This window comes from Mangifera indica, chromosome 12 (genome assembly GCF_011075055.1).
Source record: "Mangifera indica cultivar Alphonso chromosome 12, CATAS_Mindica_2.1, whole genome shotgun sequence".
In the NCBI taxonomy this organism is placed as follows: Eukaryota; Viridiplantae; Streptophyta; class Magnoliopsida; order Sapindales; family Anacardiaceae; genus Mangifera; species Mangifera indica.
In genome coordinates this window covers 9099105-9114420 of record NC_058148.1, presented here as the reverse complement: position 1 = coordinate 9114420, position 15316 = coordinate 9099105, and the positions used below count along the sequence as shown (strand labels likewise).

General features: G+C 35.8%; 4 protein-coding genes across 4 annotated transcripts; 1 reads left to right on the top strand and 3 right to left on the bottom strand.

Annotated features, from left to right (window-relative positions):
* Window positions 1-140: 140 nt before the first annotated feature.
* Window positions 141-1447, bottom strand: LOC123193017 (dirigent protein 9-like). The gene has a single exon (XM_044605770.1). The coding sequence runs from the start codon at window positions 1294-1296 to the stop codon at window positions 283-285; it is 1014 nt and encodes a 337-aa protein (XP_044461705.1). The 5' UTR covers window positions 1297-1447; the 3' UTR covers window positions 141-282.
* A 1724-nt stretch (window positions 1448-3171) lies between these two features.
* LOC123193340 (spliceosome-associated protein 130 A-like) lies at window positions 3172-8133 on the top strand. Its single transcript, XM_044606242.1, is given in 4 exon segments — window positions 3172-5835; window positions 5838-6295; window positions 6584-7075; window positions 7845-8133. Coding segments are annotated over 4 exon segments (3639 nt in total). The 5' UTR covers window positions 3172-3284; the 3' UTR covers window positions 7983-8133.
* A 118-nt stretch (window positions 8134-8251) lies between these two features.
* Window positions 8252-9878, bottom strand: LOC123193343 (caffeoylshikimate esterase-like). Its single transcript, XM_044606245.1, has 6 exons — window positions 9656-9878; window positions 9411-9557; window positions 9200-9330; window positions 8935-9072; window positions 8706-8804; window positions 8252-8622 (listed from the first exon to the last, which is right to left on the bottom strand). Exons 1-6 carry the CDS (start codon window positions 9678-9680, stop codon window positions 8392-8394), a joined length of 771 nt encoding a protein of 256 aa, XP_044462180.1. The 5' UTR covers window positions 9681-9878; the 3' UTR covers window positions 8252-8391.
* A 320-nt stretch (window positions 9879-10198) lies between these two features.
* On the bottom strand, window positions 10199-13219 carry LOC123193341 (caffeoylshikimate esterase-like). The gene is made up of 8 exons (XM_044606243.1): window positions 13062-13219; window positions 12939-12977; window positions 12737-12863; window positions 12507-12653; window positions 12279-12409; window positions 11019-11156; window positions 10808-10906; window positions 10199-10717 (listed from the first exon to the last, which is right to left on the bottom strand). Exons 1-8 carry the CDS (start codon window positions 13062-13064, stop codon window positions 10442-10444), a joined length of 960 nt encoding a protein of 319 aa, XP_044462178.1. The 5' UTR covers window positions 13065-13219; the 3' UTR covers window positions 10199-10441.
* Window positions 13220-15316: the final 2097 nt, after the last annotated feature.

Below are 15316 nucleotides of genomic sequence, written 5' to 3'. Positions count from 1 at the left end.
ATGAACTACAATGGTGACCCCCTGTATGCAGCAGCCTGTATCTGTGCAGTGTATCCCACGTTCTGCAGTAACTCTGATGAGATGTAAGACTAGATTAGAAGGAAGAAAGGCATATTCACTAAATTTCTTTAACAGCAATGTGCCCTAAATTGATACTTCATATCTGAAAGGGGAATAAGAGGATTCCAACTATATATTAACCACAACAGGATTGATACAACAAGACTTTTGATCAATTATCACTCAATTTCAGATCTTAATTTAAACACTATAACAAACAAATTACTCTGTAATATGAACACTAAACTTGACAATCATATCAACACCGTCCGTTGTATGCTGATCTTCTTGATGAATTGTTTCCACCGTCGCATACCCTTTAGCATTCTCATACTTTCCAGTCCCACCAACCACCGCAATCTGTGACTCAGGCGACGCCGTTCGATGCACCCCGAAGAAGCTAATGCTATCCTCATATTCATGATTATGTTCACCTCCATGCAACAAAGCCGTCAATGCAATGGTTTGACTGGTACCATCCAGAGAGCTGGCTAAGTAAAACCCTTGAGCTCTGCCAACTACACCTGATCCCAGCTCATGCCCTTCCGTTAATTCATCGTCGATCACGGTTACTGTGCCGAACATCAGCTTCTGAAGGGAGGATCCCGGTGGAAGCTGCCCGGCGGAGACAAAAGGTTGGTTCTTGTCATTGGCAAAAACGTGGTCGTTGCCGGTGTTTTGTAAAACAGTGTTGGGTTGGGCGCCGTTTAGGCCAGTTAAGAAAGGCACATTGTTTTGGGTTATAAGGTTGTTCGGGTTGAAAAGTGGGGTCCCCCCGAGGACCGAGAAGATGTTGTCGTTTAACTTGGAGAAAGGTATGCCGTTGATTTCTGTTTGGGCAATGATCCCGGTTACTACTCTGGCTGATGGGTGGGATCCGCCTAGGATATCATGCATGAAGAAGGACAAAGGTGGGGTTTCTGTGCCAGATGCCATAATTACAGTTGGGGCTTCAGCTTCTTCCGGGAGTGGTGGGTCAGCATCGTCCTCCCGCGTGGCCGTGGGGACGATGGCTGGAAATCGGCCACTAGGAAGAGTGGGTTGGTGGGGTATGTCATCAATAACGGGGGGTTGTGGATCCACTTCGTCAAGGATTCTTGCTGAGTGACCACATTTCAGACCGATGACGACGAAAAAGAGGCAGACTGTTGCCTTGAGTGAGTTGGAGGTGAATAAGAGAGCTTTAGCCATTGATGGATTTTTCCTGTTGGAGAAGGAAGTGAATTTGTGATGCATAAATAGTTTCTTCGGTCTTCCCGAGTGAAGAAGTGGAGCTGATGACAGGGAGTCGTTGCATTGCTGGTTACGTATATGCAGTGCGTGTTCTAGTTGAAAAAACCTAACCCCTATATGAAGAAGTTATTGACTGGCATAGAAAAATTCTTTCAGGTAAGCTTCTTTTAAGTGGTCTGGTTGTCCCTGAAATCAGGATTATAGTGAATCTCCCAACTGTTATTAGAATTTAGAATGACTTGATTTGCTTTTGGAATTTCAAAGTTCTTTCATTATATATTTCTCAGTGCATTATGTCTTGTAATGTTCATTAGCTTTCAGTTATAGAATAGATATCTTCAACAATTAGCTATCCCTTTCAACACTCACGAATTCTAAATTCTAATGGTGACAGTTCAGTTTTCCTCAGATGATTTGACCAACCAAATACTGCAGCCTCTAAATCTGGGTTCCTCAATTGTTAAAATTACAGCAAGAGCTCACAAGAGCAAATTTATGACTGCTATCAGTATTATTTGCTGGAACTGTGCCCGCCGGGAGAATGAAGTTCAATTGACAAACAAGAGCAACAAGCCATTTCCAGGATGGTTAGTTGGAGTTTTGGTTATGGTGGAGTTATTATTTTGTATTTGGTATTATCATTATTATGTTTTTCTTATTATAACACTTAGGGATATTCAGTTAAAGGATAAAAAAATTACTCTGATAAATTTTTTATTATTGATGTGATGGATAATATAAGAGGTAATCTCATTATCATCATTATTTTATTATAATTTTATTCTTATTTATTAAATTTTTAAAATAAAAATAATCTCATTTTCAATTAATACAATAAATAATATAAAGAATATTTTTAAAATAATTAAATCTAAAAATATTTAAGTGAAATAATATATTAATATTCTTTTATTACATTGAAACAAACACAATAATTATTTATATTTATATATTTTTATCAAATATAGTTTTAATTTATACCAATAATTCTCAAGATAATATATCTTTAAAGTAATTTTTCAATTTTAGTAATAAAATATTTTATAAACCAAACACTCATTAATAGTTTATAAATACATTTTTAAATATTAAAAAAATTACAATACAAAATTAAAATATTAAATTATATTTTTTTAAGCTTCTTGTATCTTTCAATTAGAGTAAATAACATTTTTTCATCCAAGGTTTGACTTAAAAATACTTTTTCGCCCTTAATTTAACATAAATAATATTTTCTCATCCAAAATCAAATTTTAATAAAAATATTAATAATATAATAGGAAAATAGTAATTTAAAAAAATAATAGATTTTATAATACTTAAATATTTTAAATATTACAAATTGGTTGTTAAAAAGAAATAAAAGTTCACAAATTAATCTCTAAAAATTTTTTAAATCTCTACAGCGTTCTGATATTTGTAATATGACATTTATACCTAAAATTTGTTGTATAATTGTTATTTTTGAAACTATTAGAATAAATTGATATTTTAAAAAATTTCAAAAGACTCTAAAACTTTTTAGAATTTTCAGTTATTCTGAAAAAATTATCAAAAAAACCCTAACATTTTCAAAAAGTTAATGTATCTCTTAATATATAAATTTACAATAATAATAGTCTATTTATAAAAAAAGAGGTAAAAAATGAGATAGTGAAAACAAATTAATAAAAAATGTTAATATAATTTAAATATTTAATATATTATTTTTAATTTTTATTAAATTAGGGTGATATAATAATTTTAAAAAATAAAATATTAATTTTACTTCGGTACTGTTCATTACCCAAATTGAAATTTGGGTGAGAAAACTCGAAGCACTCATTCAATCATGGTGAAATGTTTTATGAATTTTATATAAATTGACTAGAAACTACCGACATTTTCATTTTCTTTCATTTTTCCCCGTTCCTCTTCCTCCTTTTCAAAACCCTAACTCCTATTCTTCCCACCATTTTCCTCTCACAACCCTAACCCTAATTCTAACCGCCATGTATCTCTACAGTCTGACTCTCCAACAATCCACAGGCATACTCTGCGCAATCAATGGAAACTTTTCGGGAACCAAAACCCCCGAAATCGTCGTAGCACGTGGCAAAATCCTCGAGCTTCTCCGCCCCGAAAGTTCCGGCAAAATCGAAAGTGTTCTTTCCACTGAAATTTTTGGTGCCATTCGCTCCCTCGCTCAGTTCCGTCTCACCGGCTCTCAGAAGGACTACATCGTTGTCGGGTCAGATTCGGGTCGGATCGTTATTCTTGAGTACAATCCTTCTCGAAATGCCTTCGATAAAATCCACCAAGAAACTTTCGGTAAATCAGGTTGTCGCCGGATCGTTCCGGGTCAGTATTTGGCTATTGACCCAAAAGGTCGTGCCGTTATGATTGGTGCTTGTGAGAAGCAAAAATTAGTTTATGTTTTGAATAGAGATACTGCTGCTAGATTAACTATTTCGTCTCCATTAGAAGCTCATAAATCTCACACTATTGTTTATTCTATATGTGGTGTTGATTGTGGATTCGACAACCCAATCTTTGCGGCAATTGAGTTGGATTACTCTGAGGCTGACCAGGATTCAACTGGTCAAGCAGCTAGCGAGGCACAAAAGCAATTGACATTTTATGAATTAGATTTAGGGCTTAATCATGTCTCGCGAAAATGGTCAGAACCGGTTGATAATGGAGCGAATATGTTAGTTACAGTGCCTGGAGGAGGGGATGGGCCTAGTGGGGTTTTAGTTTGTGCTGAGAATTTTGTGATTTATAAGAATCAGGGTCATCCAGATGTTAGGGCTGTAATTCCTAGGCGAGTTGATTTGCCAGCTGAGCGTGGAGTTTTGATAGTTTCAGCTGCCACGCATAGGCAGAAATTATTGTTTTTCTTTTTGTTGCAGACAGAGTATGGAGACATATTTAAGGTTACTTTAGAACATGATAATGAGCATGTTCGTGAATTAAAGATCAAGTATTTTGATACTATTCCTGTGACCGCATCCATGTGTGTGTTGAAATCGGGGTTTTTGTTTACTGCTTCAGAGTTTGGCAACCATGCTTTGTATCAGTTTCAGGCAATAGGGGATGGCCCTGATGTGGAAGCCTCCTCAGCCACATTGATGGAGACTGAAGAAGGATTTCAACCTGTGTTTTTTCAGCCTAGAGGGCTCAAGAATCTTGTTAGGATTGAACAAGTTGAGAGTTTGATGCCAATTATGGATATGAAGATTTCAAATTTGTTCGAGGAGGAAGCACCTCAGATTTTTACTTTATGTGGGCGTGGTCCTCGTTCGTCACTTAGGATATTGAGGCCAGGTCTGGCTGTTAGTGAGATGGCTGTGTCACAGCTCCCTGGTGTCCCTAGTGCTGTTTGGACTGTGAAAAAGAATGCAAATGATGAGTTTGATGCATACATTGTTGTTTCTTTTAACAATGCAACTCTTGTGCTTTCAATTGGTGAAACTGTTGAAGAAGTTAGTGATAGTGGGTTTCTGGATACTACCCCCTCACTTGCTGTTTCTTTAATTGGTGATGATTCTCTAATGCAAGTTCATCCCAGTGGCATTAGGCATATAAGGGAAGATGGGCGTATTAATGAGTGGAGAACACCTGGAAAGAGGACGATTGTTAAGGTTGGCTCCAATAGACTTCAAGTGGTCATTGCTCTAAGTGGAGGTGAGCTCATTTACTTTGAGGTGGATATGACTGGACAACTGATGGAAGTGGAGAAGCATGAAATGTCTGGAGATGTGGCTTGTTTGGACATTGCCCCAGTTCCAGAAGGAAGGCAGAGATCCCGATTTCTTGCAGTTGGTTCATATGACAACACAGTCCGTATCTTATCATTGGATCCTGATGACTGCATGCAGATTCTTAGTGTCCAAAGTGTGTCATCACCTCCCGAATCTCTCCTTTTTCTCGAAGTTCAGGCATCAGTTGGTGGGGAGGATGGTGCTGATCACCCAGCTAGTCTTTTCCTCAACGCAGGTTTGCAGAATGGGGTTCTGTTCAGAACAGTGGTTGATATGGTGACTGGTCAGCTTTCGGATTCCCGTTCCAGGTTCTTGGGGCTGAGACCGCCAAAGCTCTTTTCTGTTGTTGTGGGAGGCCGCACTGCAATGCTTTGTTTGTCCAGTCGACCCTGGCTTGGCTATATTCACCGAGGACGTTTCCTTTTGACACCTCTTTCCTATGAGACTCTTGAATATGCTGCTTCGTTTTCATCTGATCAGTGTGTGGAAGGTGTTGTTTCTGTTGCAGGGAATGCGCTGAGGGTTTTTACCATTGAGAAACTTGGAGAAACTTTTAATGAAACTGCTATTCCCTTAAGGTATACCCCCAGAAAGTTTGTTCTTCAACCTAAGAGGAGATTGCTAGTAATTATTGAGAGTGATCAAGGAGCATTCACTGCAGAAGAGCGAGAAGCTGCAAAGAAAGAATGCTTTGAGACCACTGGAACGGCAGAAAATGGAAATGGTAATGTGGATCAGATGGAAAATGGTGATGATGAGAATAAAGATGATCCCCTCTCTGATGAGCAGTATGGTTATCCTAGGCAGAGGCAGACAAATGGGTTTCCTGCATCAGAGTTCTTGACCCTCGCACAGGCAACACAACTTGTCTTCTGGAGCTTCAGGACAGTGAAGCTGCCTTCAGTGTATGCACTGTCAATTTTCATGATAAGGAGTATGGAACTCTTTTAGCAGTTGGTACAGCCAAAGGACTGCAGTTTTGGCCCAAAAGAAGCATAGTTGCAGGATACATTCATATTTATCGGTTCTTGGAAGATGGGAAAACCCTTGAACTTTTGCACAAGACACAAGTGGAAGGTGTTCCACTTGCTTTATGCCAGTTTCAGGGAAGATTACTTGCTGGAATAGGTAATGTTCTCAGATTGTATGACTTGGGGAAGAAGAGGTTGCTTAGAAAATGTGAGAATAAGCTGTTCCCTAACTCTATAGTTTCTGTACATACCTATCGTGATCGAATCTATGTTGGTGATATTCAAGAGGTATGTTTTCTGAGTGAGTGATATTTAGTTTTTCTATGTTTTGGTATACTGTTTTAATTTCTTTACTTTGTTAATATTTTTCTGCGCATGTGTGTGATGTTTTGTGAATTAATTAAAATTCTTGTTTTTGAATTTGGTAAATGGCTGCTCCTCAAGTTGTCTCTAACCTGCAAAGTTTCTTAGATAGTTAGTGGATCTTGAGTTTTACCTGCTTATATAGTTTGGGAAGTGTTCACATGTGAGCTGAATTATTCAATCTTAATTTCAACTGTTTTCATGTTTTTGCAGTCGTTCCATTTCTGCAAGTATAGACGGGATGAAAATCAACTTTATATATTTGCTGATGATTGTGTTCCAAGATGGGTTACAGCATCACACCACATAGATTTTGACACTGTGGCTGGTGCGGACAAGTTTGGGAATGTCTATTTTGTGCGACTGCCGCAGGATGTTTCAGATGAGATAGAAGAGGATCCAACTGGTGGGAAGATAAAATGGGAACAGGGTAAACTGAATGGAGCTCCCAACAAAGTAGAGGAGATAGTACAGTTCCATGTGGGTGATGTAGTCACATCCATGCAGAAGGCATCTCTCGTTCCAGGTGGTGGGGAGTGCATCATTTATGGGACTGTTATGGGTAGCTTAGGAGCATTGCTTGCATTCACTTCTCGAGATGATGTTGACTTCTTTTCTCACCTGGAGATGCATATGAGGCAAGAACACCCACCATTGTGTGGACGAGATCACATGACTTTTAGATCTGCATATTTTCCTGTGAAGGTAATAACCTCTGTTCTCTAAAATGTTGCTAACTATCACCAAGGTAATTAAGCGTTGTTAATTAATGACTTGCCTCTAAAGCATTTAGTATTTAAAATTGATTTTAAACTTGGTTATTCTTTTTTAAATTTGGGAAGTGAGAATGAAGTTTAGTTGCATAATACTTTAATGTTATTTTCATTACCATCATGCAGGTATAATAATTTGTATTCTAACCTTAATTTCATTAATACCACTGCTTGTTCTTTTTCTTTTTTAAATTTTGGAAGTGAGAATGAAGTTTAGTTGCATAATACTTTAATGTTATTTTCATTACCATCATGCAGGTATAATAATTTGTATTCTAACCTTAATTTCATTAATACCACTGCTTGTTCTTTTTCTTTTTTAAATTTTGGAAGTGAGAATGAAGTTTAGTTGCATAATACTTTAATGTTATTTTCATTACCATCATGCAGGTATAATAATTTGTATTCTAACCTTAATTTCATTAATACCAGTCCTTGTTCCAACTTCTACTGAGTATTTCAAATGTGCAGAAAGATAGAATGTCACTGTCATTTTGTTAATCATCAAGCGCCATATTTGAATCATTAACAAGGAATATTTAATTTTCATTTGCTGCGATTATGAATGAGTGGCTGTGGTGTATGCGCCCATGAAGTGCATTTAGCTGTATTCTTAAAGGCCTTATTGTTGGTAATTTGATTGTCGAAGCTTTCTGCTTTGTTAAGTCTAACGATGGTGATTATTTGAAACAATTTTGCAGGATGTAATTGATGGAGATCTATGTGAACAGTTCCCTACGCTGCCACTGGATTTGCAAAGAAAAATTGCTGATGAATTGGATAGGACTCCCGGGGAGATCCTTAAGAAACTTGAAGAAATTAGAAACAGGATCGTTTAAGAAAGTAGCTCGTGGTTGTTGCCACTTTGTTGTTATTTCGCTTATATGTTGTATATATGGATAGGAGATAACATTGGATATTTCTCATTTCTTTCTGTATGACTACCCTTTAATGAGTACCAAATATTATTAAAATTTTCTCTTGAATTCACCAAATATATTATTTTATATCTTCGATCCAGGTTCAAATTCGATGCCACATTCAATAGAATCTGTGTACTGTTGTATCAACTCAACTCATGTGGTATAAAATTTTCCGAGAACCACCAGACTTGAATCATCTCCATTGTTATTGATGTTATAAACTTTTTATAGAAACCTAAATCTTCTTCAAAACTGAAAATATACAATAAGGTAAATTGTTGCTGTTGTTTCTGAGTCAAGGGCCTAAAAGAAACTCAAAACTCTTCTACAATGTTGAATTTGCTTTGGAACACCTTTTGTCTAACCAGCTGATAATGTCTTTGAATACAATGTCGATATTATCCTGTGGCTCTCCATAGAGCAAACTGTGCCACATTCCTGGGTACAGCTTCAGGGTCTTGTCTTGGCTCGCTGCAACTTTGTACAGTTGCTGGCTCACATTTTTATCAATCACCTTATCGTCCTCGCCGTGGAGAACCAGAAACGGCAATGTCACCTATAATAATTCAACCCACAAAGAATAAGAATCCCTTCATTTGGATAATGGATTGCCCATAGGTATAATGGCAAGTGAGAAACCTCATGCAGCCTCTTCTCAAGATCTGTGCTAACTCTCGCAAGTTCGTAGCCAGTTTTCAAGAAAGCCGGCCCTTTGTAGCAATATTTGTTTTCTCTAATCTGTTAAGATGCAATGTGCAATTCCACATGTCAACAAAATTAATTTGTAGACATCCATTTCTAAACTTTCTTTGGAGGCTATCTTACAAGTTGCTTTGAATGAAATAAGGTTCAAAAATTAAATATATACCTGCTGTCTTACTTGAGGCTCTTTAAAAGCAACATCGACAATATCTTGATTTTGGTTCAACTTCCATTGCGGAGCCAACTTGGTGACCATATTTAAAACGGACATCATCAAAGGATGTGGCCTCATTTCATCTGCAATCTGTATTAAAGCAGAGGAAAAGAAAAGAAAAATAAATCAATAATACTTACATTTAATAGTCCTGGAAATCCCCTTTACCCCTTTTTCCAGTTAAAAAAAAATGGGATTAACAACAGAAAGATTACACCTTGCACATGGGGGCAACCAGGATTGCACCATGCCAGAAGTCTGGTTTCTTTCTGTGTAAAAGAAGAGCCATGGCTCCGCCCATTGACTCGCCCAACAAATATCTCATTTTCCCCTTGTTATCTTCCCTCTCTGTCAATATTCATCATAATGAGATTAACAACTTAATGTATAGTTTATATAATGAGATATTTAATTCAATTACAACTTACCACACATTCCTGTAAAATGTTTACAACAGTCTTCAACGAGATTATCAAAGTTATGGACATAGCCCTGCAGACCACCTGATTTTCCATGGCCTTCATAATCAATCCCATACACTGCAAAACCCGCCTTTACAAGCAGCATTGCAGCACCTGGTTTCAAACACAATACAGAAAAAATGAAATTGTTAATTGGGTTTTTTTTTTTTTTTTACACATTTTGATGATAGATTAGAAGTAGAGGTGCTGACTTTCCATGGTGATGCTGCATTCCATGGCATAGCCATGGCAAATGAAGAGCAGGGCTTTTGGTTCTCGATTCGCCGGAAGCCACCTGCAGGTGAGAAGCTTCAGGCCTCGAGAATTCAAAATGAACCCCTGAAGAACCGCGTCATTGGTAATTTCGAAAGATGATAAATAATAATTAATCAAGGCTAAATTTAGGAATTCTAAAAGAAAATTTGAACACTGTAAATTGATCTAACCTCATCATATTTGAAATTTTCTGCCTACAAACATCAGACAAACCAAATGAGAAAGGACAATAAGAATCAAACCAAAGAATAAGAAGGAAACAAAAGAGAGATACCATGAAGAAGAGTCCTCAGGATCCCAGAGTTGAAGCTATGAGATTATTATTTTCTGAAAATAAAATTCTTACTAGATTAATTCAATAAAATATATAAGAATATGGACTGCAAATTATTTTTTTTCACATATTTAAGTGTGCATATTTAGAAAAAATCTCAACTGTCCCCAATTTATAAGGGAAGGGCCTTCAAACATTACCAAACTAGAAGCAAAACAAAAAAGGCTTTGGATTTATCAAATTCCCACTTCATATTTTCTTTGCTACATTACAGCCAAAATGGGTAAGCAGAGATTGTAGAGTTAAGTAAAGATGCAAGAAATGAGCACCATTTCTTTGAAAAATGAAACAAGTTGAAGCTAACTTGAGAAGTAACATATTTTTTGGCCTTATGGTGCCTTAATTTACTTAATTTATCGTAACTTTGGCTACAGAACAAATTAAACATTTATATCTTGTTTTTGAAATCATCGTGAGCTTGTTTAAGCTCCCTTTCCAGTCTTGAATTTCCCATGGAAACTCTCTCCTCTATCCAATTGATAATGTCTCTGAATACAATCTCGATATTTTCAGGGGGCTCGCCATAGAGTAAACCATGCCACATCCCCTCATATAGCTTCAAGGTCTTGTCCTCGCTGGATGCTACATTATATAGTTGCTGGCTAACTCCTGGATCTGTCACTTTGTCATCTTCCCCGTGCAAAACGATAAATGGTAATGCAACCTGCTCAGAATTCATCGAAAACAAGTCAATATTCGAATTCAATACAGTGTGAACTGGGATTGATTAAGAGTATGAAAACAAATAATAAACCTCTTGGAGATTCTGCTCAAGATCTATGCAGACCCTGAGAAGCTCTTGGCCGGTTTTCAAGCGTGGCCGCCCTTTGTAACAGTATTTATTTGCTCTAACCTGTAAGTTGAGATCATTACTAAGTCAATTTCATCATAAAGACAGAATGAATTGAAACATTAATTTATTGAGCAATCCTTACAGAATTAACATTTTGAAATGAAAATTATACCTGTGCTCTAACCTCAGGCATTTTGAATGCAACATCAACTATATCTTTAGTTGGGACAATTTTCCATGTTGGAATAATCCTGGAAAGCTGGTTGAGAATACTGATCACAACAGGATGTGGCTTCAATTCATCAGCAATCTGCAATTGCATTTTGGCAATGCATTACAATTAAAAAGTCTCTGTTTGTTTTCCTTTAAATTTCAATGTCACATGGCTCTGGAACATTACAAAATATAGCACCCTGGAATCAATTTATTTATTCTACCACAAAACAATCAAAACCAAAAGCCACACCGATGTTGTGGTTTGCGATTTAATCGTTCAATCAATTTAACCTATTCTTGAATAATATCAAATATTTTTCACATTTTTTAAATGTAAAAAGCAAAACTGTATAATTATTAATAACAACCAAGTATATTTCCTTCTTCGAAACATAAATTTAGTGCAATAAAATAAAAAAACCCAGAAAAAGCAAAAAATAATTTCAAATATATTAATCAAATAATTATCGCTCCATTACATAAACAAAAAGAAGTCAATTATAAATTTTATTATTAATTCAATTAAAATCTTACCGATTTTAAATATTTTAAGTTTTAATATAAGTTAAAACGGTAAAGGGTTATATAAACTCGTTTAATTGATTTTAATCGTTTTTCTAGTTCAACAAATTTAATGGGTTTGATCGAATATCAAATTAATCAATATTTATATATAAATCAAACTAAACTGTAAACTGATTTACGGTTTAATCAATAGTAACTAAATCACTGTAAGGGTAAACTTGATTGAAAGGCAGCTATGAACCCGGGAAAAAGAAAGTGTACTATTATTTTAGTCTAGTTGGACATTAAAAATGAAGAGCATTTGGAAATGACATTAACCAATCTCTATGAGTAAACATTTGCCTCACAAATCTGGAGTAAAATTGTCCTCTTTTATAAAGTCAGTAAAATAAAACAGAATAAGATTAAACTATACATAAACTAAAGCTGTCTTTATAGCCTTCCCATCCACCATTGAAGTAATAAAGCCAAATAATTGAGTAAACAAAGTTTGTACTTCTGTCTACATTTTCAAAATGGGTGCTTCTCTTTTATTCTATTCAATTTGGTTTTTTTTTTTAAATCACAAATCAATAAAAAAGCTGATGAATAAAACGTGGATCCAATTTTGCAGGATTTCACATGACAAAAAGAATGGGAACAAAAGGGACAGACGATGATTCAAGACAAGTCACAGTAGATAACTCATTACCTTACACATTGGCGCCACCAAGATGGCCCCATCCCAATAATCTCCTTTCATTCTGTGCAAGAGAAGAGCCACAGCTCCTCCCATGGATTCCCCCAACAAATATCTCATCTTCCCTTTGTTCTCTTCTCTCTCTGAAGTCATTATCTTTCAGAAAATTAATTCAACCACACATGGTATATGTGATAAAAATTCAATCAAATTGAATGATTAAGAAAAAAAAAATCTAACCACATAAGTTACTGAAATGAGTGGAGCAATCATCAACAAGATCGTCGAAGTTAGTGATGTAAGCATCCAAGCCTTCTGATTTTCCATGGCCTTCATAATCTATCCCATAGCAGGCAAAACCTGAGTTTGCCAGCCGAGTTGCAGTGCCTGGAATCGATGATAAACAGTTTTTAATGGCCCCTCAAGAATCATTTAAAAAAAAGGCTCAAGTATATATTAATTATACTCACTATTCATGGTGATGCTGCACTCCATGGCGTAGCCATGGCAGATGAAGATTAAAGCTTTTGGTTCTTGATTCACCGGGACCCAACAACATGTAAACAGTTTATTTCCTCGACCATTCAAAATATACTCCTGTGGAATTCAACAAAAAATTAGTTTTAAAAAAAAAAAAAGATTACTCAGTTAAAAGTCTCAGTATTCACCAACCTCAGCGTACTTGATATCACCAATTTGACTAGCCTGAGCCTTTAAAACAAAGAAAAAAAAAAAAACCAACATCAGAAACCACTATCAAAGAACAAAAACAGCAAGAGAAAAAGAGAAACAAACCATGAAGAAACTTTATCTAAAGGTTTACAGAAAAAGATGGAAGGGGCTTTGCAGAGAAAGTTGAAAGAGGACTGAGAAAAAAAAAAGTAGTGGGATTTGAAAATCCCGCAAGTGCATGGACTTCAAAAGGCAGAGCTCAGGACGTAGATATAAAGGGATGATCAAAAGAGACCCTCATATAACTTCGGTTTAGGGCAAATTTTTTCATGTGGGATAATTTTAAATTAAATTAAAATTACAATATTTTTTATTAATTTTAATTTAAATATAATAATAATAATTTAATATTTAGTAGTAAAAGATAATAAAATCCAAACTTTCCTTGAATATAATGTAATTAACTTGTAATTCAAGTTTATAGTTCGTTAAATTTGTATTAAAAAATAACATTAAAAGAAAATGACAGAGAGGATAATAATAAATTAATAGTAATAAAATTCTTATTATTAGTAATTAATTTAATGAGTTGGGTCAACGGATGAAATTATTTATAAGTTAATGAGTGTCTGAAGCGCGTGTAAGTTAAACCACTAAGAATGCGAATGAGAGGCGAGAGACGGCAGATTTGACCACCTTATCACGTGCCTCCACAAATTGATCTTATCCTTACTCATGGTTCTTTTTATAATTTTCCAGTTGGTCGGTGGTTTTAAGTATATATTTTGGCCAAACGTCTATTTCCCACCCAAGGTATGCTGCAATCTCAAGTTTCCACCCTTTAACTATGGAAACATCAAACACTCACCCATGACCAGTTAAATTTAACAAAACTTTAACAGTGGTAAGGGTAAAATCATCATTTTCTCTATAATATTAAAAATAAACTAAAATAGAATCTACTTTTGCCCCCCTAAACTTAAAAAACTAAAATTTTCCCTTAGCCTAAGTTTTAAAAAATCACAGTTTTACCCTAGGGTTTCGTTTTGAAATCTCTGGTGACATCTCTGGCTCCATTGTCGACGACTTCTCCCTCCCGAATCATCCTCTCCTTTCGGTAATCTCTTTCCTCCCATTTGGATGTCTGATCGACGTCAGAGAAGCCATAGAAGACGAAGTTCTTCGTCTTCCCAATTGTCGTTGTCTAGGAAGACGATCTTCCTCCCAGACGAAGACGAGACGACTCGTCGTCCTCTGGGAAGAAGAGTAGTCTTCATCTGGGAAGACAATCGTCTTCCCAGATGACGAAGACGAGATCGCATCTGGGAAGACGATTTCTCTTCCCAGACAATGTCTCTCTGCGTCAGATGGGTTAGGGTGGAGTTGAGGGGGGCCGTTGGTGGAAGAGAAATCATCGAGAGGGAAAGACGCCCGACGATGGCACCGGAGAAAGTAAAAGGGTTTGGAAATAAACTTTAGGGGGAAAAATACGATTTTTTCAAATTTAGCTTAGAGAAAAAATATTAGTTTTTAAACTTTTAGGAGAAAAATGAGATTAAATTTACTACCATTAAAGTTTTCTTAAATTTAACTGATCATAAATAGATATTTAATATTTTCATAATTAAAAATAGAAACTTGAAATTGTAACATACCTTCGATGGGACATAGTCGTTTGGCCTATATATTTTAGGGAAAAGAAACAATCACGTTTATCATATTTAAAAGGCTTAAATTGGAAAATGTGAATGCACTGGTAATTTGTAATAATATTTTAACAGGAAATGTCCAACCAAATTTGTAAAATCCTGTGTCCCGGATCCTTCGTTGCCACTGCCTTCGTCCATATCAGCATATTTGACTACAGCGCCTGCCTGCCCTTCTTGATTGGACCATCCACAGCTATAAATTTTCCCACTAAATTACAACTTTTTTTTTTTGTTTTGTTTTGAAAAATTTATACAAATTTCACTTGATTATGCTCAATCAAACTTGACCCGGAATAATAGAAGGAAAAGTCAATGCAAATGTCACATGCCTTCTTCCTTCAAGGCAACAAAGTGTGCATGATGTAACCTTCTAGATTGCAACTAACATAATGAATATTTGTGCCATCTAATTGTTTTGAAACCCATTTCAAGGAATTGACTAAAGTATGGTTTTTTTGACATTCTTTACTCGTACAAGTTGTGATTTGTGCTTCCCCGAGTGGGATTTTACTAGGGCCTTATTTGGCCTACTCCAAGGTTTCAAAAAGGCCAAAAGACCTGTTCTCGCCCCAAGTCTAGTAAAATTTTAAATTTTCATTTATTAATTTTTAAAAAACTTAAATACCCATTTTTTAAATTAAAATCTACGATTATAATTAAAGATAAAAA